This window comes from Eriocheir sinensis, chromosome 32 (genome assembly GCF_024679095.1).
Source record: "Eriocheir sinensis breed Jianghai 21 chromosome 32, ASM2467909v1, whole genome shotgun sequence".
In the NCBI taxonomy this organism is placed as follows: domain Eukaryota; kingdom Metazoa; phylum Arthropoda; class Malacostraca; order Decapoda; family Varunidae; genus Eriocheir; species Eriocheir sinensis.
The window spans coordinates 5,599,970-5,627,105 of NC_066540.1; the positions used below are offsets into that span (position 1 = coordinate 5,599,970).

Here is a 27,136-nt window from a genome sequence, read left to right on the forward strand (position 1 = left end):
TGATGTTTTATATCCATATTCCCCATATCTGCCGAGTTATGGCCCAAAATAAAACCCCTACTTTGTGCTCTTTTTTTTTTTCTTGCAAAGCTGTCTGTATTTTTTTTTTTACAACAAAGGAGGCAGCTCAAGGGCACAAAAAAAAAAGGAAACTATTAAAAAAAGCCCGCTTCTCGCTGCTCCTAAAAACAATCCAAGGAGTTGGCCAAAAGAGGGGTCAATTTCGGGAGGAGAGGTGTCGTGATACCCTCCTTTTGAAAGAGTTCAAGTCGTCGGCAAGAGGAAATACAGATGAAGGAAGAGTGTTCCAGAATTTACCAGCGTGAGGGATGAAAGAGTGAAGATGCTGGTTAACTCGTGCGTAAGGGATTTGGGCAGTAAAGGGATGAGCATGAGAAGAAAGTCATGTACAGCGTGGCAGCGGAGGGGGGGAGGCATGCAGTTAGCAAGTTCAGAAGAGCAGTCAGCGTGAAAATAACGATAGAAGATAGAAAGAGAGGCAACATCGAGTTAGAGGAGGAGAGCTGATGAGACGAAGAGCCTTAGACTCCACTCTGTCCGATAGAGCTGTGTGAGTGGAGCCCCCCCACACGTGAGATGCATACTCCATACGAGAGCGAACAAGGCCTCTGTATATGAATAGCAACTGTGCGGGGGAGAAGAACTGGCGGAGACGATACAGAACGCCCAATCTCGAGGAAGCTGATTTAGTGAGAGAGATGTGAAGTTTCCAGTTAAGATTTTGAGTTAAGGATAGACCGAGGATGTTTAGTATTGAAGATGGTGACAGCTGAGTGTTGTTGAAGAATAGGGGATAGGTGTTTGGAAGATTGTGTGAAGTTGATAGGTGGAGAAATTGGGTTTTTGAGGCATTGAAGGACACAAGGTTCCTTTTACCCCAATCGGAAATGATAGTAAGGTCTGAGGTTAAGCGTTCTGCAGCCTCCAGCCTTGAGTCATGTAATTCCTGTCGAGAAGATCTTCTGTTGAAAGAAGTTGAATAATGCAGAGTGGAGTCATCAGCGTATGAGTGGATAGGACAGTTTGTTATGGAAAGAAGATCAGTGATGAATAACAGGGAAAGAGTGGGTGATAGAACGAAGCCCTGTGGAACACCACTGTTGATATGTTTAGGGGAAGAACAATGACCGTCTACCACAGCAGAGATAGAACGGCCGGAAAGGAAACTGGTGATAAAGGAACAGAGAGAGGGATAGAAACCGAAAGAGGGCAGTGTAGAAAGCAAAGACTTGTGCCAGACTCTATCGAAGGCATTCGATGTCTAGCGCAACTGAGAAAGTTTCACCGAAACGGCTAAGAGAGGGTGACCAAGAATCAGTTAAGAGAGCAAGAAGATCGCCATACTTGCGATCATATAGAAGGTTAGAAGTGGAAAGGTGCTTTTGAATCTTCCGGTTAAGGATTGATTCAAAAGCTTTAGATAGACAGGAAAGTAAAACTATAGTGCGGTAGTTTGAGGGATTGGAACGGTCACCCTTTTTAGGCACAGGCTGTACGAAGGCGTACTTCCAGCAGGAAGGAAAGGTAGATGTTTTTTTTTTTTTTTTTTTTGCATATGTACATATTATGCACTCCTTTCATGTGTCGGGTGTGCTGCAGGGCAGGAGTAGTGGTGTGGCAGCGGGTTTTATTTTTATGTTTTAAAAGTGTGGCCCCCCCCCCCCCCATCTTCTTTATTTTTATTAAACTGCAACTAGGGTGTCAGGTGACACATAGGTGAGGTGATTTTTCACTCACGGGCAAACAACAAAAGTTTCAAGGTAGCACTGGTGGGGATTCGAACCCATGCGTCGACATCAGTCCGATCCCAAGCTCACCACCTTATCCACTAGGCCACCGCCTCCCTAAATCAGACAGGCAGAGACGAATGAGTTTGACCAGGAAGGGTGTCAGCACGGAAGCACAGTTTTTAAGGACAATAGGAGGCACTCCATAAGGTCCATAAGCCTTCTGAGAGTTGAGGCCAGAGAGGGGATAGAAAACATCATTCTTAAGAATCTTAATAACAGGCATGAAGGAGTCAGAGGGGGGATGAGTAGGAGGAATATGCCCAGAATCGTCCAGAGTGGAGTTGTTACAGAAAGTTTGAGTGAAGAGTTCAGCCTTAGAGATAGATGAGACGGCAGTGCTGCCGTCAGGGTTAAGAAGAGGCGGGAAAGAGGAAGAAGTGAAATTGGAGGAGATATTTTTGGCTAGATGCCAGAAGTCTCTTGAAGAATTAGAGAAAGCAAGGTGTTAACGTTTGCTATGGATAAAGGAGTTTTTGGTAAGATTTGACACGATTCCGGGCGGAAATATACAGATCATGGTTAGCGGGAGTTCGAAGGCTCTGGTATCTTTTGTGAGCTGCCTCTCTACCTTTGACAGCACGAGAACAAGCGTGATTAAACCAAGGCTTTTTAGCATGGGGAGTAGATAAAGTACGTGAAATGTATGCCTCCATTCCAGAAACAATCACCTCTGTGATGCGCTGGGCACACACAGAGGGGTCTCTCTCCTGGAAACAGTAATCATTCCACGGGAAATCGGAAAAGTACATCCTCAGGTCGTTCCACCGAGCTGAAGCAAAATGCCAGAAGCATCGCCTCTTCGGTGGGTTCAGAGGATGTACAGGAGCGATAGGACAAGATACAGAAATAAGGTTGTGATCGGAGGAGCCCAACGGAGAGAACAGTTTGACAGAGTAAGCAAAAGGGTTAGAGGTAAGGAAAAGGTCTAGAATGTTGGGCCTGTCTCCAAGACGGTCGGGAATACGTGTAGGGTGCTGAACCAACTGCTCTAGATCGTTGAGGATAACAAAGTTGTAGGCTTGTTCATCAGGCTGGTCAGTGAAAGAGGATGAAAGCCAAAGCTGGTGCTGAACATTGAAATCTCCTAGAATGGAGATTTCAGCGAAGGGAGAGTGGGTCAAAGAATTTTACATAGTTAGTAGAGTCAGGTGAAAGATAAACAGTACAGATGTATTTAGTAATAGAATGACGATGAAGTCTTTGCCAGATGGTGGAAAATTCTGAAGAGCCGAGGTCGTGGGCACGAGAACAAGTGATGTCATTGCGCACGGAGACGCAACATCCAGCTTTGGATTGAAATTTAGGATAGAGATAACAGGAAGGAACAGAGTAGAGATTGCTCTCAGTAGCCTCACAAACCTGTGTTTCGGCGAGGAAAAGAAGGTGAGGTTTAGAGGAGGAGAGATGGTGTTCTACAGAATGAAAATTAGAACGAAGACCGCGAATGTTGCAGAAATTGATAAGGAAGAGGTTCGAGGAGTTAAAAACTGCATTATTTGTGTGATATATTTCGGAACATAGCTCCAAACGGCAACGTGGACTCTCATGTTGGTCACTGGGGAGCGTACTGCGCAGTGGCTGTGAGCGTGAAGGCTCGAAAGTAGGGTTACTAATTTTCATTCACAACTCTCCTCCTGCTGTTTTACATACATACTGCTGTTTTACATACTGCCAACACGCCAGAACATGCTAAAGGCATATATAAATGCGTAAAATATCAGGGAAGAAGAAGCAACCGTCTGTTGCAAGAGAAAAGAGGAAAGGCGTAACAAACAAGAGAAGGAAAATATGAAAAACTAGACGCATAGCACTCGGAGAGTGCACACTCCCGCCAAAGATCGTCCTGAAAATTGGTAGGGGCGTCAACTGTGATTCTATGCATCATATGGAAACATGGAAACATGGAAGCATGGACTAGCAGGCTGCAGAAAGCCTGTCGGCTCTTTAGTAGGCTGCCGCTTTCAGTGATTTAATCAATCCGTTTGCCATAGGAGTGGCTTGCAGGGAAGGATTAAAGCACTTGTACACCTACTCTTGGATACATTCAGTTCCCTCCCGATGCAGCAAAGTGGCGATCAATGCGTTTCTTGAAGGAGTTGATGGTCTCTGCGCTAACCACTTCTGCAGGAAGGCTGTTCCAGTGGCGAACAACTCTATTCGAGAAATAACTCCTGCCGATATCGGTATTGCATCGCTTTGCTTGAATTGTTTTTCCGTTGTTTCTTGTTCTCAGGTTAGTTTGTAGCGTGGTGAAGAGTTTGGAGTGATCAACGTTGCTGAGCTTGTTCAGGTACTTGATCAAGCTCAGCAACCTGAACAAGCTCAGCAACGTTGATCACTCCAAACTCTTCACGCTACATACCAACCTGAGAAGCATTTGTTTCGAAATTTAATGAAATTCAAGGAGGCTGACGAGGCAGTGTGCGGTAGAGGAGCTTTTAACGTTGCCGAACTGTTGAGCGTCTATGTAGGGGGCAAGTTGTGTGTAGGCCCATTTGAAGATGAACTCCTCACATAACAGGCTTGGGATGGGGGTGATGGCTATGGGCCACAGGTCAGTGAGGGATTGGGGGCTGGAAGCCTTTGGGATGGGAGTGACAAATGCTGTCTTCCATTGGGCGGGACACCGGCTCTGTTGGATGGAGGCGTTGATGATGGAGCAGAGGGGCGTGGCTAGCTCGGCGGCAAAGTCTCTGTAGAGCCTCACTGGTATGTCGAGTGGTGTGATGGAGCGTTTGGCCTTTAATTTTGACAGTGACCTCATTACCTCAAACACCTGGATCTCAGGTAGAGGCTCAGAGGTTGGTAGGTAGGCTGGTAGGTGGGTGAGGTCGAGGGCAGGGAGTGTTTGACAAATGTTGGAAAAGTGGGTGTTAATGATTGTCTCCACAACCTCTTCCTTGGTCAGGTGCAGGGTTGGATCAAATACTGATTTTTTTATAAGTCAAATACAAATACAAATAATTTTGTTCGGGATTCCAAAAATACAAATACAAATACTTTTATTCTTGAATCTAAAAATACAAATACAAAATACAAATACGCCTATTCCAGATTTCAAAGATACAAATAAAAATACTCCTGAGATTATGCAAAAAAATATAGATACTTTTTTCACAAGTTTTCACTTTACATCATAATTGCATTTTATCATCATTAATCCCCTGAAGGTTCCCGGGCCGAGTATTTCTCGCTCAGGAGTGTAAAAATTGCCCGCCTTGCTAAACACCCTCTCAGATGGTGCCACCGTTGCACAGCACCCTAGAATATTCTTGGCAAAGTGCTTCAGAATTTTTAAGCTTTTTGCATCACGCCAGTACCTCAGTGGATTGACATCAAAAGACAAAACACCTTCTTCTAGGTACGTTTCAAGTTCTGCCTTCACCACTGTAGTGTCATTTGTTGATGCACTTGCCATCATTTGCCCAGCTGGAGGCATGTAGGCAAAAAGACGAGGTCGTTTTGCACTCATGCCAGCTTAAACCTGGGGTCCATGACAGCTGCGGCAATGACATCAGTCCTCTCAAGAAATGGATGCAACCTCTTTTTGATAGATGACTGTAGTGCATTTGCCAAGTTAATTAAAGCAGTAGATCGGTTTACTGTCTCTCGTCGTCTTCACTCACATCTCATCCCCTACGCCTCCCATGTCCGTGACGTCACACATTTTTGCGGGCGGATCCTTCTTCCGAGCCGCCCCATCTCTCAGTAACTCCCTAAATCCTCTCCTACTCCTCCTCCATGTGACCTGAGGTTAATTTCTTCCTTACTCCCCACCCTTAATATTTTTCCTCCTCCGCCTTCAACCTTAATATTCTTGTTATCTCGCTTTCCCCGCGATCTGACGTTAATCCTTTACTCCTTCGCCTTCAACCTTATTCTGTTTCCTCCTCCTATTTAATGTGGCTTAACATTACATCTTTTTCTATTTCCTTAACAGTAATTATCCTCCTCAAATGGTTTTGACTCGAAATACAAATACAAATACAAATACAAATACAAAATACTTTTTTCTGGGTGCCATAATACAAATATAAATACAAAATACTTTTTTCTTTGGATGTCAGAATTCAAATACAAATACAAATACATTAAAATTGTATTGAAATACAATTCAAATACAAATACAATTGTATTTGATCCACCCCTGGTCAGGTGTGCGACGCAGGGGAGAGGGGCTTGTCTGTTGTTCTTTAATTCGCACAAATCCCTGATTTTCTGATATCACTGGCTTAGGTTGGTTTCTCTGAGGCCATGGATTTTTTTTGGGGGGTAGTAGGAGGCTTTTGTTGTGCGGATTTCCCTGATGATTTTGTTGCGCAGTGGCTTATACTGCAGTGTGTTGTTGTAGAAAGCCTGATTTCTTTGCAGTATGTGACTTTTTATCCTGGGTGTAATCCAGGGTGCGTCTGATGGGTGGAGGTGCATGCTCTGCTCCGGGAAGTAGTGATGGAAGGCTGGGGTGATGGTGTTGATGTAGACCTCCCATTTGATGTATACGTCCTCTGTCGTGAGCACCTCAGTCCAAGGATGCAGAGTGGAGTCATCGGCGTATGAGTGGACAGGACAGTTTCTTATGGAAAAAAGATTATTAATGAATGACAGAAAGAGAGTGGGTGAGACAGAGCCCTGTGGAACACCACTGTTGATAGGTTTAGGGGAAGAGCAGTGACCGTCTACCACCGCAGAGATAGAACGGCCGGAAAGGACACTGAAAATAAAGGAACAAAGAGAGGGATAGAATCCAGAAGAGGGTAGTTTAGAAAGCAAAGACTTGTGCCAGTCTCTATCGAAGGCCTTCGATATGTCTAGCGCAAGAGAGAAAGTATCACCGAAACGGAACAGAGAGAGGGATAGAATCCGAAAAAAGGCAGTTTAGTTTCACCGAAACGGCTAAGAGGGGATGACCAAGAAGATCACCATACTGACGATCAGATAGAAGGTTAGAAGTGGAAAGGTGCTTTTGAATCTTCCGGTTAAGGATTGATTCAAAAGCTTTAGATAGACAGGAAAGTAAAGCTATATTTGCGGTAGTTTTAGGAATTGGAACGGTCACCCTTCTTAGACACAGGCTGTGCGAAGGCATAATTCCAGCAGGAAAAAAAGATAGGTTTGATAGGCAGAAACGAAAGAGTTTGACCAGGCATGGTGTCAGCACGATAGCACAGTTTTTATGGACAATAAGGGGCACTCCATCAGGTCCATAAGCCTTCTGAGAGTTAAGGCCAGAGAGGGCATAGAAAACATCATTCTTAAGAATCTTAATAACAGGCATAAAGGAGTCAGAGGGGGTATGAGTAGGAGAAATATGCCCAGAATCGTCCAGGGTGGAGTTCTTACAGAATGTTTGAGCGAAGAGTTCAGCTTTAGAGATAGATGAGACGGCAGTGCTGCCGTCAGGGTTAAGGAGGGGAGGGAAAGAGGAAGAAGTGAAATTGGAGGAGATATTTTTGGCTAGGTGCCAGAAGTCACAGGAAGGATTAGAAAAAGCAAGGTGTTGACACTTTCTATTGATGGAAGAGGTTTTGATAAGTCGGAGAATAGATTTGGCACGATTCCGGGCTGAAATGTAAAGATCATGCTTAGTAGGAGTGCGAAGGCTCTGGTACCTTTTGTAAGCTGCCTCTCTATCTTTGACGGCACGAGAACAATCATGATTAAACCAAGGCTTTTTAGCATGAGGAGTAGAAAAAGAACGTGGAATGTATGCCTCCATTCCAGAGACAATCACCTCTGTTATGCGCTGGGCACTCACAGAGGGATCTCTCTCCTGGAAGCAGTAATCTTTCCACGGGAAATCGGAAAAGTATATCTTCAGGTCGTCCCACCGAGCTGAAGCAAAATGCCAGAAACATCGCCTCTTCGGTGGGTCCAGAGGATGTACAGGAGCGATAGGACAGGATACAGAAATAAGGTTGTGATCGGAGGAGCCCAACGGAGAGAACAGTTTGACAGAGTAAGCAGAAGGATTAGAGGTAAGGAAGAGGTCTTGAGTGTTGGGCCTGTCGCCATAACAGTCGGGAATACGTGTAGGGTGCTGAACCAACTGCTCTAGATCGTTGAGGAAATCAAAGTTGTATGCTTGTTCATAAGGCTGGTCAGTGAAAGAGGATGAAAGCCAAAGCTGGTGGTGAACATTGAAATCTCCCAAGATGGAGATTTCAGCGAAGGGAGAGTGAGTCAAGATGTGCTCCACTTTAGAGTTCAAATAGTCAAAGAATTTTACATAGTTAATAGAGTTAGGTGAGAGATAAATAGCACAGATGTATTTAGTAATGGAGTGACAATAAAGTCTTAGCCAGATGGTGGAAAATTCAGAAGAGTCAAGGTCGTGGGCACGAGAACAAGTGATGTCGTTGCGCACGTAGGCGCAACATCCAGCTTTGGATTGAAATTTAGGATAGAGATAGTAGGAGGGAACAGAGCAGAGATTGCTGTCAGTAACCTCAGAAACCTGTGTTTCGGTAAGGAAGAGAAGGTGAGGTTTAGAGGAGGAGAGATGGTGTTCCACATAATGGAAATTAGAACTAAGACCGCGAATGTTGCAGAAATTGATAAGGAGGAGGTTCGAGGAGTTATCAAGACACATGTCTTAGTTCACCCAACCCATGGTATAGAGACGGAAATGTGTGCCGATGCAAACCGCAGCTCAGTTTATGATCCCATGGCAACTTTATCTTTTGTAACTTTTACTTTTCCTCCCCTTATTTTCTACTGCTTTTCTAATGCCTTTAATGTGCCTTGCTAAGGCACAACATTTGTTTCTTTTATGATAACAGACCACTGCATCTTCAGTTTGATGATTAGCACTATAGGGTATCCGTTGTCTGGGGTAGAGATATTTTTAATAAATTGAATTGCGAAGCCACAAGCCCCACCACGGCCAATGTATACAATATTTCAGCAACAGGCCGTATCAGGTGTCATTTAAATTGTGTACCTGTAACTCGAGGCATTATGTTTATCAGAATTCTAGCCCTGTCATAATAATAACTCTTGGAACATAATAATTTGTGACAAAATATAGCAATAATTTTTTTTGCTTTGTTATTCTGTGTGCAGCTTTTTTTTATTAAAAAAGCGATAATTAGAAAAGGATTCAGAGCATGGACCACAGAAAAGGGTCTTGCAAATTCCAGGGCCCCGTAATGACACGATGTCAGTTATGATACTCAGCACCTCAAGTCTCCTGCTCCAGCATAACTTTATCCGGTCCGGTATTCTTGCAGTTTTGTCCACTTGGCAGTCTAATCCACGCCGATTAAACGTTTTATTATTAATCTCATTCGGGCACCATCACCCCAAGGGTTCCGCGCCACAGTTGCAGCCCTATGCTCTGAAAAATACGTCTCAGGATGCCTTAGCGCATGGTTGTTAAATACTAAAAGTCCAGTATATAGTGTGGCACTGATAAATCGCCGTATACTTCTATAGGGTTTGGGGCTCATCAACACCTAAAACCGGGTCTGTGATTCATATACCCATTTCTACCAGGTGATCGTCAGGGAGACGGTGAACGGGCATTACCAACAACAACACCATCATTACCAACAGCAGCAGTCAGTGGTGGCGGTAGAGTCAGAATTGCTGGTGTTGAAACTTCATCCTTCTGACAGCGGGATCCTCGCCTGTACCACCCCTGCCGCCCACCCCGCCCGAATTACACTTACGGTGACACACCAACGTGAGTATACGTAGCAGTTTTTTTGTTTTGTTTTTTACCACTAGCATTAGTTTTCTTTTACAGGACAGGAAATAAGAAAAAGAGTTGAAGATGATGAAACAGAAATGCACAACCCACACCGTTTAGTATTAAAAAGAAACAGAAGTCGAAAAAAAAAAGTTTCTGTTACTGCTTCTACTGATGATAATAATCATAGTGCTACAACAACAACACCAACACCAACTACTTGTACCACTGTTACAACTACCATTACTAGTACCACCATTACAAATCCTTTTGCAATTATCATTATTATTTTAATTATTATTATTATCTTTTTTTAACAACAAAAGAGCCGGCTCAAGGACAACAAAAGTTATATATATATATATATATATATATATATATATATATATATATATATATATATATATATATATATATATATATATATATATATATATATATATAAAGCCTCTACTCGCCGCACCCACAACAGAAAATAGATGAGAGTAGCCAAAAGAGAGGTCAATTTCGAGTGGAGAGGTGTCGATACACTCTTCTTGAAAGAGGACAAGTCATAGGCAGGATGAAATACAGACGAAGGAAGGCAGTTCCAGAGTGTACCAGTGTAAGGAATGAAAGAGTGAAAATGCTGGTTAACTCTTGCATAAGGGGTTTGGACAGTATAGGGATGGGCTAGAGTGGACAGTCTAGTGTAGCGGGGCTGCGGGAGGATGGGAGGCATGCAGCTAGCAAGTTCAGTAGAGCAGTCAGCGTGAACATATCGATAGAAGATAGAAAGAGAGTCAACATGGCGGCGAAATTTAAGAGGTAAAAGACTATCAGTAAGAGGAGGAGAGCTGATGAGACAAAGAGCCTTAGACTCCACTCTGTCCAGGAGAGCTGTGTGAGTGGAGCCCCCCCACACGAGATGCATACTCCTTACAAGGGAGGACAAGGCCCCTATAGATGGATAGCAACTGTGCGGGGTAGAAGAACTGGCGGAGATGGTACAGAACCCCCAGCCTCGAGGAAGCTTATTTAGTAATTTAGTATTTAGTTTTCAGTTGAGATTTTGAGTTAAGGATAGACCGAGGATGTCTAGTGTTGAAGGTGATAGCTGAGTGTTGTCAAAGAATTTTAGATAGTTGTTTGGAAGATTGTGTCGAGAAGATAGGTGGAGAAACTGTGTTTTTGAGGCATTGAAGGACACCAAGTTCTTCTTCCCCTAATCGGAAATAATAGTAAGGTCTGAGGCTAAGCGTTCTGCAGCCTCCAGCGTGGAATCGTTTAGTTCCTGTTGGGTGGGTCTTCTATTAAATGAAGTTGAGTAATGCAGAGTAGAGTCATCGGCATAAGAATGGATAGGAAACATGGAAGTGCAGGCAACAGAAAGCCTATTGGCTCATTACGAGGTTGCCCGCTTTGGTGATTTAATCTGCTCGATAGCCATTTGGGGCCTGGGGAGCAGATGAAAGCACCTCGACATTGAGGAACAGATGAAAAGCACCTCGATATTGAGGAGCAGATGAAAGCACCTCGACATTGAGGAACAAATGAAAAGCACCTCGATATTGAGGAGCAGATGAAAGCACCTCAATATTCAGTTCACTCCTGACGCAGCGAAGTGAAGGTCGATTCTATATTTGAAGGAGTTGATGGTATTCGCATTTACTACTTCTGAAGGAAGATTGTTCCAGTGACGGATGACTCGGTTTGAAAAGAAACTCCTTCCAATGTCTGTGTTACATCGACTAGACTGAATGGGTAAACCGTTATTTCTTGTTCTTAGGTTGGTTTGCAGTTCAAAGAATTTGGAGTAATCGACGTTATTGAATTTTTTCATATACTTGAAGACTTGAATCATATCCCCTCGCAGGCGTCTTTTCTCCAATGTAAAGAGACTGAGTCGCTTGAGTCGTTCCTCGTACGGTTGAGCCCTTATGGTTGATATCATCTTCGTGGCGCGTCGTTGAATCCTTTCCAGTAAATCAATGTCCTTTCTGTAATTAGGAGACCAGAACTGTACTGCATACTCGAGGTGCGGTCTCACCATGGAATTATACAGGGCTAGCATCACGTCTGGCGTTTTACACTCGAAGTTCCTCGCTATAAACCCGAGCATAGTGTTGGCTTTGTTGTAGGCTTTTTTACAGTGATTCGCGTGTTTCAGGTCACTGCTGATAGTGACTCCAAGATCCTTATCCTCCTGCATCGCTTGCAGAGGTTTCCCATTCATGATGTATGTGTGGTTACTATTTCTGGACCCAATGTGCATGACTTTGCATTTGTCAACATTAAAGGACATTTGCCATTTTTCCGACCATTCGATAATGTGATTGAGGTCTTTCTGAATGATTTCGCAGTCGGTCTTTGTGAGGGCCTTTCCACCCACCTTGGTGTCATCAGCAAATTTCGATATTGTTGATTTCAGTCCTGATTCGAGGTCGTTGATATATATGATGAAGAGAATGGGTCCCAGCACTGATCCTTGAGGCACTCCACTAGTGACTGGAAGCCAATCGGAAGGCTGTCCGTTTAGTAGTACTCGTTGTTTTCTGCCGGTGAGCCAATCTCTTATCCACGCGATCAGATTGGCTCCAATGCCCGCCGAATGCAGTTTCTTAAGGAGTCGCTCGTGCTGTACCTTGTCGAAGGCTTTCTGAAAGTCTAGGTATATAACATCACTGGGGATGTGGGCATCCCAGTTCTTATATATACCTTGGAAGAAGTCTAATAAATTCGTTAGGCAGGAGCGCTTGTTTCTGAAGCCATGCTGGGTGTCGGAGATTACATTATTGTCTTCTATACAACTTGACAAGTTTGTCTCTAATAATCTTTTCGAGTATTTTTCCTGACACTGATGTCAAACTTATGGGCCTGTAGTTTAATGCAACGCTTTTGTCTCCTTTTTTGAAAATCGGTGTTACGTTCGCCATCTTCCAGTCTTCCGGGACCTTGTTCAGTTGAACAGACTGGTTGAATATGTTAGTGAGTGGCTGAAGTATTTGTTGTTTAAGCTCTTTTAATAACCGCGGGGACAAACCGTCGGGTCCCGTTGACTTGTTCGTGTCGAGTTTGTCCAAATACTTTTTCACTTCTTGGTCGCATATTGAGTCAATTTCCAGGGGCGTGATCTCACTCGGCGGGTCAGGGCCCTCGGGAATGGTTTCGATGTCCTCGACTGTGAATACGGATGCGAAGTTACTGTTGAGGATTCTGGCCATCTGTTTACTGTCCTGAGTTACAGATCCAGTCTCATCTGTCAGGGGACCAATATTGGATTTTACTTTCTTTTTCGATCTGATGTATGTGAAGAATTTTTTTGAGTTTGTTTTGATGTCACGCGCTATTTGTTTTTCGTAGTTGCGTTTACTACTCCGAATAAGGGTGCGACAAGCTCTGAGGCTGTTGTGGTACTGAGTAAGGGCTTCGGCCGTGTCATTTTCTTTCATCAGGTTATAATTACTTTTTTTTAAGTTTACCGCCCTTTTTATTTCTGTGGTCATCCACGGTGGATCCACGGTACCATTTGCTCGCCTAGGTTTCGCAGGCACTGTAGCCTTCTCTACCTGCAAAAGCTTATCTTTGAAGTTGTTCCACACGTTGTCGATTGTATTGTCGGTTAGGTGAAGTTGGTCCCAGGTCGCATAGGAAGCAGCTCACGGGCTAGGTTGAAATTTGCTTTTTTGTAGTCTGGTATCACTGACGGATTGTCTACGAGTTTGTGACTGATGTTGACATTAAAACGGATTAAGTGGTGATCGCAACCGTTAATTTTTTCACCAACTTCACAGTCGCGAATGAGGTCGGGGTCGCTTACTAATACCAGATCCAGCAGATTATTTTCTCTTGTCGGTTGAGTTACAACTTGAGTGAGGAACGAATCCTCCACCATTTCTATAAGCCTGTTACCCTCTTGATCTCCAGTCATCAATCCCCAGTCAATGTTAGGGCAATTAAAGTCCCCAATTATTATTGCTTTTTTGTTTTGTGTTAAAGAGTGAAGCTCTTCGTACAGGGCAGTGTCGTCGGGTGCCTGTTGTTTTGGAGGCCTGTATACGGTCGCAAGTGTTAGTTTCTTATTATTCGCGGTTATTTCCACATAGACGGAGTCGTAATTCTCTGCGTTCTGTTTGTCTGTTTTTATGGCAGGGAGCGTACTTTTTACGTAGCAAATTACTCCTCCTCCTTTCTTGTGCAATCGATTTTTTTGGAAGCTTTCGTACCCAAGAAATGACAGTTCAGATACTAGATGTGCAGAGTTGGCCCAAGTCTCTGTGATGGCTACCACATCTGGTTTCTCAGCTGCAATATACGCCCTAATTTCGTCCTTTTTGGGTAATAGACTGCGTGCATTTGTGTACAAAATGGAAATGTGACTCCTGGTTTGGCCGCGTCGTGTTGAATGAGTTCGCTTGTCGGGGGCGTCGTTGGTTACACAGTTTCTTGCAAGCCGCAACAACGCTCCGGTTCGGTTGATCAAGGGTTCATTTTGGAAAGAAGATCATCAATAAACAACAGAAAGAAAGTGGGAGATAGGACAGAACCCTGCGGGACACCACTGTTTATAGGTTTAGGGGAAGAACAGTGACTGCAGAAATAGAACGGTCAGAAAAGAAACTGGAGATAAAGGTACAGAGAGAAGGATATAAGCCGTAGGAGGGTAGTTTGGAGAGCAAAGATTTGTGCCAGACCTTATAAAAGGCTTTTGATATGTCCAGCGCAATAGCAAAGGTTTCACCGAAACGGCTAAGAGAGGTTGACCAAGAGTCAGTTAGGAAGGCAAGGAGATCATCAGAAGAACGCCCCTTGCGGAACCCATACTGGCGATCAGATAGAAGGCCAGAAGTGGAAAGGTGCTTTTGAATCTTCCGGTTAAGGATTGACTGAAAACCTTTAGAATCTAAAGCTTTCTTGTCTATCTAAAGTTTAGATAAACAAGAAAGTAAAGCTATAGGTCGGTAGTTTGAGGGATTGGAACGGTCACCCTTCTTAGGTACAGACTGTATGAAGGCATACTTTCAGCAGGAAGGAAAGGTAGAGATTGACAGGCAGAGGCGAAAGAGTTTGACCAGGGTGTCAGCACGGAGGCACAGTTTTTAAGGACAATAGGAGGCACTCCATCAGGTCCATAAGCCTTCTAAAAATTAAGGCCAGAGAGGGCATAAAAAAACATCATTCTTAAGAATCTTAATAACAGGCATAAAGGAGTCAGAGAGGGGATGAGTTGGAGGAATATGACCAAAATCGTCCAGAGTGGATTTTTTAGAGAAAGTTTGGGAGAAGAGTTGAGCCTTAGAGATAGATGAGACGACGGCGCTGCCGTCAGGACTAAGGAAAGGAGGGAAAGAAGAAGTGAAATTGGAGGAGATGTTTTTGGTAGATGCCAGAAGTCCAGGGAAGAATTAGAAAAAGCAAGGTTTTGGCATTTTCTATTAATGAAAGAGTTTTTGGTAAGTTGGAGAATAGATTTGGCACGATTCCGGGCAGAAATGTCAAGATCATGGTTAGCGGGAGTGCGAAGGCTCTGGTACCTTTTGAGAGCTGCCTCTCCATCTTTGACAGCACGAGAACAAGCGTGATTAAACCAAGGCTTTTTAGCATGGGTAGTAAAGAAAGTGCGTGGAATGTATGCCTCCATTCCAGAGACAATCACCTATGTGATGTGCTGGGCACACACAGAGGGGTCTCCCTCCTGGAAGCAGTAATCATTCCACGGGAAATCGGAAAAGTACATCCTCAGGTCGTCCCACCGAACTGAGGCAAAAGGCCAAAAACATCGCCTCTTCGGTGGGTCCAGAGGATGTACAGGAGCGATAGGACAGAATACAGAAATAAGGTTGTGATCGGAGGAGCCCAACGGAGAGAACAGTTTGACTGAGTAAGCAGAAGGGTTAGAAGTAAGGAGGAGGTCTAGTATGTTGGGCCGGTCTCCATGACGGTCGGGAATACGTGTAGGGTGCTGAACCAACTGCTCTAGATCGTTGAGGAGAGCAAAGTTGTAGGCTTGTTCACCAGGCTGGTCAGTGAAAGAGGATGAAAGCCAAAGCTGGTGGTGAGCTTTGATATCTCCTAGGATGGAGATTTCAGCGAAGCGAGAGTGGGTCAAGATGTGCTCCACTTTAGAGTTCAAGTAGTCAAAAAAATTTACATAGTTAGTAGAGTTAGGTGAAAGATAAACAGCACAGATGAATTTAGTAATAGAATGACAATGAAGTCTTAGCCATGGTGGAAAATTCTGAGGAGTCAAGGTCGTGGGCATGAGAACAAGTGATGTCGCGTTGCGCACGTAGACGCAACATCCAGCTTTGGATTGAAATTTAGGATAGAGATAGTAGGAGGGAACAGAGTAGATATTGCTGTCAGTAACCTCAGAAACCTGTGTTTCGGTGAGGAAGAGGAGGTGAAGTTTAGAGGAGGAGAGATAGTGTTCAACAGCATAAAAATTAGAACAAAGACCGCGACTGTTGCAAAAATTGATAAGAAAGAGGTTCAAGGAGTTAATTAGACATCTCTCAGGTCGGCAGCCAGAAGGGGAGTCTTCCCCTCATTATTATTATTATTATTTATTATTATTATTATTATTATTATTATTACTATTATTACTATTATTATTATTATTATTATTATTATTATTATTATTATTATTATTATTATTATTATTATTATTATTATTATTATTATTATTATTATTGTTGTTGTTGTTATGATTATGATTATTATCATTATCATTATTATTATTATTATTATTATTATTATAATCATTATAATCATTATTATGATTATTATTATTATTTCATTTTTATTGTTATCATTGTTAGAATGATTATCATTGACAATGATAATGATAATAATAATGATGATAATAGTAATAGTAATAGTAATAATAATGATAATAATAATAATAATAATAATAATAATAATAATAATAATAATAATAATAATAATAATAATAACTATGATAATAACAATAATAATAATAATAATAATAATAATAATAATAATAATAATAATAATAATAATAACAATGATTATATTATTAATAATATCACTGTGTAACACGATTTTTGTCCTTGGGTAGCAACTGTTGTTTCCTATTTGCTTACGCCTAAAGGTATGAAAAATGGCTATTATTTCCTTCAAACTTTGCTCCTGTGCCCAGGATAATGATAATTCTGAAATTTACCTACTCCTATTGGGAAACACACACACTCATTGTCCCGGGCGACTTCAATGCTGCTACTAACACTGACAGGGTCGGCTACGAGCTATGTGTTGGTCCCCATGGATCTGGTACCAGGAACATGAACAGCTCTCTCCTCCTGAATTTTGCAAAATCCAGAAGGTTGAGAATTGCGGGTTCCTGGTACCAGAGACCAGAGCTGCACCTCTGGACTTAGTATAGCGATGCCGGAGGGGTAGCTAAGGAGATCGACCACATTCTCGTAAGTACTCGTTGGAGGATCCTTCAGAACTGCAGGGTTTACCGGAGTGGCGAGTTCTTTGCAACTGACCATAGGCTTGTTGTTGCGACACTCAAGCTTCATGTCAGGTCAAGAAGAATTTTGAGATGCAACACAACTGTGTTCCATCTCGAGAGGCTGAAGGACCTGGCATGTGCTCAGGAGTATGCAGTGACAGTCTCAAATCGGTTCGAAGTGCTTGGCACCCTGGAGGACAATGTAGAGTTGTGGGATACCTTCAAACGTGAGACTCTACAAGCTGCCAAGGAGTGCATTGGAGAGCGCCCGAGATCTAGGAATGGCTTTGCCTCGGTGGAGACGCTGGAGAATATTGAGAAGAGTTGCGCTGCCAGACTTGCTGGGAACCGGGACCAATACAGGGCTCTGTCACGTAGGACTAGAGCTCTCCTGAGGAGAGACAAGGAGACGCATGTCAGGGGTCTCGCTGAGGAAGTCGAGGGACATTTAAATGCGAATGACCTTCGACCTGCTTACCGAGCCCTGAAGAAGCTCCGCTCTAAGGCTCCCTCTCAGGTGAGCGCAATCTGAACAGCTGACGGCTGCCTCGTGTCGGACATGGATGGGCAGAGGGCTCGTTGGGCTGAGTACATTGAGCAGCTGTACATCTCGGACCCTCCACGTGGGCAGCTTCCAGTTGCTGGGTTGCAGGTGGCGGATGCTGACCCACCCATTGACGAAAGCCCACCCTCTCTGGTTGAGGTCAGAGAGGCTGTGGCCAAGTTGAGGAGTGGGAAGGCACCTGGCACCTGTAACATCAGTACGGAGCTGCTCAAAGCTGGAGGTGAGGCCATGATCCTAGGGGTTCCATGCGGTCTTGACTGCCGTATGGCAGTCCGGTACCATTCCTCCTGACTGGAAGAGGGGGTTGGTCGTCCCTATCTGGAAAGGGAAAGGGGACCACCAGGACTGCAACAACTACCGTGGTATTACGCTGCATAGTGTGCCAGGCAAGGTGCTTGCCCACTTATTGCTGATGCGAATTCGTAGCCAGCTGCTGAAGCTGCAGAGACCTGAACAGTCTGGGTTCACGCCTGGCAAGTCAACAACTGACCGTATCCTAGGGCTTCGCGTGCTGGTAGAGCGCCGACGTGAGTTTCGACAGGGGATGCTTACAGCCTATGTCGATCTCAAGAAAGCGTTTGATTCAGTGTATCGTGAGGCACCCTGGGATCTCCTGCAACTCCGTGGGATTCCTGCGAGGACTATTGGTCTGCTGACTGGCCTGTATTCTGGGACAGAGAATGCTGTGAAGTGTGTGTGTGGGGGGGGCGGTTGTCCAGCTTCTTTCCCGTGAATGCGGGAGTGAGGCAAGGCTGTGTCCTTGCCCCATCGCTTTTCAATACTTGTATGGACTGGGTACTGGGCAGAGTTGTGGGCCAGTCATTGCGGAGCATCCATTGGCAATACCAGGGTCACTGACCTTGCTTTTGCTGATGATGCAGTAATCCTGGCGGAGTCGCTGGTGGTTTTGGTAATGGCTCTCGAGGCACTGCACGAGGAGGTGAAGCCCTTGGGACTCCAGGTCTCCTGGGACAAGACCAAGGTACTGGTGTTTGGAGGCTTGCTGGATGACACAGTACAGTCTGTTCATGCGTGTGGCAAGGACGTTGAGATATCAGAAAGTTTCACGTATCTTGGTAGCGTAGTTCATAACAACGGTGAGTCTGGCCAGGAAGTCTTACGGCCCACGGTGTTATGACCTTGCTCAACACGAGTACATGACGTTGTCGGTACCTATGCAGAAGGAATAAGATCCGGATCTTCAAGTCCCTTGTGCTTCCTGTCTTACTCTATGGTTGTGAGACATGGACACTAAATGGGGACTTGGAGAGGCGGATTGATGCCCCCGTGAGACTGATTCGACATATATTACCTGCATAGTCCGTCAACGCCAACTCCGGCAATACGAGCACGTGGCACGTTTTCCGGAGCTGATCCTGCTCATCGGATTGTCTCTGTAAGAGACAATCCTGAGTGGAGGAGGCCAAGGGACGCCCACGGAGTTCGTGGATTGAGCAAGTCGATAGATCCTGCCGGGAGGTACTCGGGTTGGGAAGGGGGCCTGCATGGAGACTCGCCCTGAGGGACCCCCAGGCTTGACGTCGTCGGGTGGGCGAGGCGACGCGTCCCCCGGCGTATGCCCCCATTGATTGATATTGAGAAAACTGGCGACTGTGAACATTTTCGTTCACAAAAAGTCAAATGACATATAATTTAAAAGTAGCATTTATTTATTCTTGAATTGTACAAGAGAGACCACAAAAAAATTAAAAGTGAGTAGTTTTTCGCGATTTACGCTTTTACTGTAAATTACTTTCAGGAATCAGTCCTCTTAAATAGTCTCCCATCATGTTTCATTATATGATTCTTGGTAGCGCCGTTTAAAGTCCAGTATATCCTGGTGGAAGCGCTCACCTTGCTCCTACGTGTATATTCCCATGTTCTCCTTGAATTTATGAAGATGAGCGTCAAGGATATGGATGGACTTTGAGGGACACCTGCTGTCCATTTTGCCGTAGTTCTTCACCACGGTCTCAACAAGCTCCACATAGTTTTCGGCCTTGTGATTCCCCAGAAATCCCAGAACCACTGCGACAAAGCTGTTCCACGCTGCTTCCTCCGTCGTAGTGAGCTTCTTGGTGAATTCCTTGCACTCCATGCTCTTCTTTATTTGCGGCCCGACAAAAGACACCAGCTTTCACTTTTGCCTCATACAGCATAGGGAAGAAGTCTTGAAGGTACTTGAAGGCTGCAGACTCCTTATCTAGAGCTGTGACAAATTGTTTCATAAGGCCCAACTTTGATTAAGTGCAGTTGTGGGAACAATACCTTCCGGGGGTTTATCAGTGGTTCCCATTTGACGTTGTTCCTTCCCACACTGAACTCGGCCCGCTGTGGCCAGTCCCGCCTGTGGTAGTGTGCCGCGTGGTCCCTGCTGTCCCAAAGGCAAAGGTAAGATATTGCTTAAATGACACTCTCATAAGCAGGTCTGGGTGCGAGAGGGATTTAGGGGTCTTAGTGAGCTCTGATCTCCGTCCAAGGGCACAATGCATTCAAGCTAGAAATCGAGCTAATAGGGTACTGGGATTTATTTCAAGGAGCGTAAGCAACAGAAGCCCCGAAGTCTTCCTCAAACTATATTTAGCATTAGTTAGACTTCATCTTGACTATGCGGTTCAGTTCTGGTCACTTTACTATAGAATGGATATCAAAATGTTAGAATCGGTGCAGAGGAGGATGACTAAGATGATTCAGGGGTTGAGAAACTTGCCATACGAGGAACGACTCAAACAGTTAAACTTGCATTCTCTAGAAAGGCGAAGGGTGCGTGGAGACATGATCGAGGTTTATAAATGGATGAAGGGCTTTAATAAGGGAGACATTCATAAGGTTTTGTTGGTAAGAGAACCGGGTAGGACACGAAGTAATGGGTTTAAACTGGATAAATTCAGATTCAACAGGGACATAGGCAAAAATTGGTTTACTAACAGGTGGTGGACGAGTGGAATAGGCTTAGCAGTCATGTGGTGAGTGCCAATACAATTGTCACATTCAAAAATAGACTAGATAAATTCATGGACAGCGATATTAGGTGGGGTTAGATACACGGGAGCTTAGGGTCAAAGGAGCTGCCTCGTACAGGCCTACCGGCCTCTTGTAGACTCCTGCGTTCTTGTGTTCTTATGTTCTTATAACACGAAAACTTGGTAAAGCCCCCTTGGAGATCCATCAAGAATGTCATCATTTTGAAGTCTAGCTCCAATAACCTCCCAACTGTACTTTTCATACTTCAAGGTGTCTTGCAATATCTTAACGCTACTGTATTCCTCTTTGAGCTGCACCGAGTGAGCCAGGGAAAGATATGGATGCATGTTCCCATTATGAAGCAGCACGGCTTTGAGGCTCCTGGGTGAGCTGTCGATGAAGAGGCGCCACTCACTGGGGCTACAGGCGATTCCAATTGCCTCGAACAGACCAGTCACATTGTGACAGAAATAAAGCTCATCTTGACGGGTGAAGAAGCTTGAAAAAGACTGGTGACACTTTCTCTGATTTGCGACATGCACACTTTATCTAACAAGTTCCACTACTTGAGTCTCGACGTCAAAAGCTCGGCATTGCACTTTGTGAGACCAAGGTCTCTGATCAAGTCGTTGAGGTCTTTTTGGTTGGGGTAGTATGTGTTTCTCTCCTCAGCTACATCTCTGTAATCTGGATCAATGACTTCATCCTCTTCTGATTTGCTGCTATCTTCTGAAGACGGCTGCTCTTTCTTTTGGGGAGTGGGTACGGGGAGCTCAGGGCAGTGTGGCACTGGGCGATGGATGACGGAAGTTCTGGATATATGATGGATATATGAATATAGGATATATGACGTTTGGAAGGGTCCATTATGCACAAGAAGCAATTGCTTGAGTGGTCAGTTGGTTGGTTTCCTCCAAATTCGTGGGGTTGCGAATTTCATGGCTCTATTTTCCCCTCTGTACCATCCTGCGAGAGAGCAAAATAAAATTATGAGTATAAAAATATAAAAATGTTTTACTCATGACTAATGCATGTTTGTTGAAACTCATTTAACATATACATTTTTTTTCAATAACATTGGTTCTTCTAGAGTTCTTTTCCAGAGTTCGCGGGTGAAATGAGGTGCCCACACATTGTCTTGATCCCCGACAGGCATACCGAAATATGCCCTGTAGGCCTTACACATTTTAGCAGATGTTGCAACAGAGTACTTTTTTGCTCTTCATCATCATCATCATTTCATCGACGCCTGCTCCTACTCCTAGGAGCTCCCACCAGGGGATGGCCACGGCAGAAGAGCTTCCAACTTTCTCTATCCAGACACTCCCTCCTTGCCTGCTCAAAGTTTCTCAAAGATCTTTCCCCCCTCTCCCTAACGTACTCTTGCACCCTATCTCTCCATTTCACTGGAGGTCGTCCTCTAGTATTCCCTCCCCCTATCTCACTCACATACACCCTTCTGGTCAACTTACTCTCCTCCATTCGCTCCATGTGGCCAAACCACTTTAAAGTCTGTCGCTTCACTTCTTCTAACACTCCACACTTCTTCCCTTCACCCCTGTGACACATTCCAAAACGCTTGTACACACTTTCATTACTCATTCCATCCATTCAACTCACACCACAAGCACTCCTCAAATAATTCATTTCCACTGCCTGCACTCTAAACCTCTTGACTTTCATTCCAGGCCCACGTTTCACTTGCATATGTGAGGGTTGGTATTATTATTGTATTTCTCAAATCCCTCTTTACCTTCATGTTCACACTTCTGCCATTCATGATTCGTCCCAAAGACCCTACCACCCTTCTTCCTTGCAATGCCCTTTCTCTTATCTCTCCCTCCATACCACCATGCTTACACATATAACTGATCTAAGTTACTTAAACTCATTGACCTCCTCCATTTCTTCACCATTCAAAATTATTTTGCATTCTTTTTCACATTCAATTCCCACTCTATATGAGCATACAAAATCTACAACCTCACTTCTACTTCACTCACAAACCATCACTTTACTTTTGTTGACATTTACTTTCAGCTTTCCCCTATAACAAACACTATCAAAAACACTGACCAAATTTTGTAGGTCACTTTCATTTTCTGCAATGAGCACCGTGTCATCAGCAAACAGTATCGAATTCAGTACCCACTTCCTTCCCTCATCGAACAGTCTTACTCCAACTTCTCCAACTTTGCCCTTAATTTCTCTAATAATACCATCCATATAAATATTGAATAACCATGGTGACATGACGCACCCTTGTCTTAAGCCCACAGGGCATACCGAAATATGCCCTGTAGGCCATACACATTTTAGCAGATGTTGCAACAGAATACTTTTTTGTTCCTGTCTTGATAAATTCGCCACAGACATAGCAAAATGCGTCCGCTGAATGCTTATAACCTCTTGATGCCATCTGTAACAAATGCAGCCAGCAACGACGACTTAACATGTATCCACTTCGACAGCTAGCAGTAAACTGAACTGTTGAGCTTACGTTCCCTGTATTTATACTGCCATCTATGTTATCAGAACGTCTAAAGATTCTTGAAACTTTTAGAAACTTCTCAAAAGTTCTTAAAACTTTTTAAAAGCTCTAGAAAAAATTTAAAAAGTTCTTGAAACTTCTAGAAAGTTTTAGAGCTTGAAACTTATTGAAACTTCTAGAAAGTTTTTGAAAGTTCTAGAAAATAAACTTCAGCAGCTCAGCGCTGAATCTGTCTGGAATAAACTGGAAAACAGGTCAGTTTAAAAAAATGGACATCGCTGTCCAGGTCACAAAAGCAAAGTTTGAAGAGAATAATAGTCATTTCCTTTGCTTTCTAGACAGAAGCAATTAGGAAATATCACTTACTGACCAAAGACGAAATAAAGTCAAAATTGTGTTACATAATGAATTCAGCCAATATTTTAACTACTAAACCGATTGTCCGCTAGTTCGATCATACTAAGAGCCGGAGATTCACTCCCTTCACACAACACCAACTCGATGAGGTGTGACTATGACTAGTCAAATCTCGGTGCGGCGTCTTATGGTTTCTGGCTCATTTTGAAGCAATACAGCGTCGCCAGCCGTCCGCTATGCTATGGTGGTTGCCCCCTCAAAATTTGTTTTTCATTATTACAAAAAAAAAACATATATAAAGGGAAAATAGTGTATATGTCTCTCGATAAATAATTAAACCAAGGATTTTGAAGAACTTTAATCTGTTTACATATCTTTAGAAGTTGGTAAAATAAATATGAAATATGAAAATGGAGCACATCTTGACTCACTCTCTCTTTGCTGAAATCTTCATCTAAAGAGATTTCAATGTTCACCAGCACCTTTGGCTTTTATCAGCTTTCACTGACCAGCCAAATAAACAAGCTTACAGATTTGCTGTCCTCAATGATCTTGAGCAGTTGGTTCAACACCCTGCACTTATTTCTGACCACCTTGGAGATACACCCAACACCCTAGACCTTTTCCTGACCTCTAATCCCTCAGCTTATTATATTAAAAATTATTTCCGTTTGGCTTCTCGAAAGCTTTTGACGGAGTCTGTCATAAAAATTTTTGCTTTCCAAGCTACCCTCCCATGGATTTTATTCCCATCTCTGTACTTCTATCTCCGGTTTCCTTTCTGGCCGGTCTACCTCTACCATGGTAGACGGTCAATATTTTTTCCCCTATTAATAGCGGTGTCCCACAAGGCTCTGATCTATCCCCCACTCCCTTTCTATTGTTCATTAAAGATCTTTTCAAAGCAAACTGTCCTATCCACTCCTACGCTGCAGATGACTACTCTGCATTACTCAACATCCTTCAACGCAAGAACCACCCTACAGGAGTTGCATGATTCTAGGCTTGCAGAGCGCTTAACCTCAGAACTTACTATCATATCTGATTGGATCAGAAGGAGCTTGGTGTCCTTCACTGCCTCAAAAACTCGATTTCTTCATCTATCATCTCGACACAATCTTCTAAACGCCTATCCCCTATTTTTTGACAATACACAACTATCACTTTCTATAAAAAAAACATTTCGGTTTATCCTTAACTCAAAATACTAACTGGAAAGTTCATATCTCATGTCTCGCTAAATCAGCCTCCTTGAGGTTAGGCGTTCTATATCGTTTCCGCCAGATTTTTTCCCTTTCTCAGATGCTGTCCATATACATGGGTCTTGTCCGCCCTCGCATGGAGTATACACATCTCGTGTGTAATGGGGCTCCACACACACAACTCTGCTAGACAGAGTGGAGTAAAAGGCTCTTCGTCTCATCAGTTACCCCCTCCTACTATCAGTCTTCTACCTCTTAAATTCCACCGCAGTGTTGCATCTCTTTCTATCTTCAATTGATACTTTCATGCTGACTGCTCCTCTGAACTTGCGATCTGCATGGCTCCCCCCCCCCCCCCCCTCCTGCGGCCCCGTTGCACACGACTCTACTCTTGCTCATCTCGATTCTATCCAAATCCCTTATGCAAGAGTTGATTCTATCCAAATCCCTTATGCAAGAGTTAGCCAGCATCTTCATTCTTCTGGAATAGCCTTCCTTCATCTGTGTTTCCTCCTACCTACGACTTGAACTCTTTCAAGAGGAGAGTACATGTATATGGGTAGAATGTGATGATCTGCACCCCTTGGCCCCTTGTGTGTTAGTAAATGTAACCGATATGTGATGACCTGCACCCCTTGTTTTCTTTTTACGTTTGTCCTGTGGTGCAGGCAGTTGTTTTTCTTATAGTGGCACCATTCTTGCTTTGTTCATGCTGCCCCTCCCCCCCTCCATTTTTCACTTGATCCTCTTTAGAAGGTTTCGTTAGAGTCCGGATTGATGTGTGGTCATCAAGACGGGACGTGGGTTGTCTTACGACAATCGGTGATTACTGAAAATTGTCACCTTGTAGCAGCGGGTGGGACTCCAGGACATTGCGCCCGCACGCTGACCACTCAGCCATCACCTCCCTTTGTATGTCAGTGAATATGTCAAATGTGATGACCTGCACCATTATATGTCAGTAAATGTGACTGAAATGTAATGACTTGCACCCATTCTTATCAGTAAATATGGCTAATATGTGATGCCCTTTTGTTTTCGGGTCATTCATAGCCCTGTTAGGCTTTCGTAATCGACTTGGTAGACGGCCCCAACCTGTTAGTAGCGGAAAGGAATTTTTTTTTATAGTGGCTGCCGTGATATATGACTTGCTTGGTCCTTGCTGTCCTCCAGTGCTCCTCTTGACCGAAGTCGCTGAATTAAGAATTACCTAAATATCTGGACAGCATCTGGGTAATCTTTTGCCACTCGGCCATTGTTGAAAATTGTCAGTGTCTTGCGGTGGGGCTTCAGTCGGGCTCTTGATATCCTCAAATCCGCGTGCTGACCACTCAACCAACGCCTCCCCTATGAACCCGTTGTGACTGAAATATCATGACCTGCACCGTTTGTATGCCAGCAAATTTGAAAAATATGGTGACCCGCACTGCTTGTATATCAGTAAATGTGACATGTGATATACTCCGCCTCTTGTATGTCACTAAATGTGACGTGATGATCTCCATCTCATGTATGTCAGTAAATGTGACCGATATATAATGACCTGCCACCCTTGTATATCAGTAAATGAGGAAAATGGGGTGGCGGTGGTCGAGTGGTCATCGGGTGGACGTAGTAATTCCGATGATGGTTCAAGTCCCACCGCACGACACAGAAATTTCAACCATCGCCAAATAGCGGAAGCTTACCCACTTGCTGTCCAGATCTTCAATCAAACTTGACTTCAGCGACTTAGGTCAAGAGAAACACCGATAGACAGAACCGGCCAAACAACAGTCACAACTATCACGTCAGCCACTTAAAATTAAAATCGCCGGCGCCACTAACGGACCGGGGCTATTCACTAGGCCACTCAAGAGAGCCTAACGGTGCTATAGGAAGCGCATAAAAAATGTGATTGTCCAGTATAGTAATGTATTGTGGATCTACTGAAATGCATGCGTACAATGTGATCTGTGACATAAGATATTAAGAATATTACCAAGGCTGGAGTGATACTATCAAGAAATGGAATCATATCATACATGTATAATCCCCCTTCTGCCTTCTCAATTTTCTCTGCAGATTTATCGCCAGGCGCGGTGATTTATCTTCTCCACTAATAATGCGTGATATAATTATACGATCCATATAAGCCCTGAACTGTTCCAATATTTTCATAAAAAAAACTGCTTTCAGATATTGCTGCTATCTTGGCGGACACTCTAAAATAGCTTGTATACCAACAATCATTGTTAGTTATCATTCCCGCAGATCACTGCTCCTATGAAAAGAGTTAAGAGGAGTGGCCGAAAGAGAGGTCAGTTCCGGGAGGAGAGACGTCCTGATACTCTCCTCTCGAAAGAGTTCACGTCGTAGGCAGGAGGAAATACAGAAATACAGATGAAGAGATATTGTTCCAGAGTTTACAAGCGCGAGGGATGAAAGAGTGAATATGCTTGTTAACTCTTGCATAAGGGATTTGGACAGTATAGGGATGATTTTGAGTAGAAAGTCGTGTGCAGCGGGGCCGCAGGAGGGGGGGAGGGAGGCATGCAGTTAGCAAGTTCAGAAGAGCAGTCAGCGTGAAAATCGATAGAAGATAGAAAGAGCGGCAA

The 27,136-nt window shown here is 43.9% G+C and overlaps 1 protein-coding gene across 1 annotated transcript in view; it reads left to right on the plus strand.

Moving 5' to 3' along the window:
* The window catches only part of LOC127006083 (uncharacterized), a 55,536-nt gene that overhangs the window by 24,761 nt on the left and 3,639 nt on the right, over positions 1-27,136 (plus strand). The window contains exon 4 of the mRNA XM_050875589.1: positions 9,306-9,495. Coding sequence (XP_050731546.1) covers positions 9,306-9,495 — 190 coding nt within the window. The remainder of the gene's footprint in view (positions 1-9,305; positions 9,496-27,136) is intronic.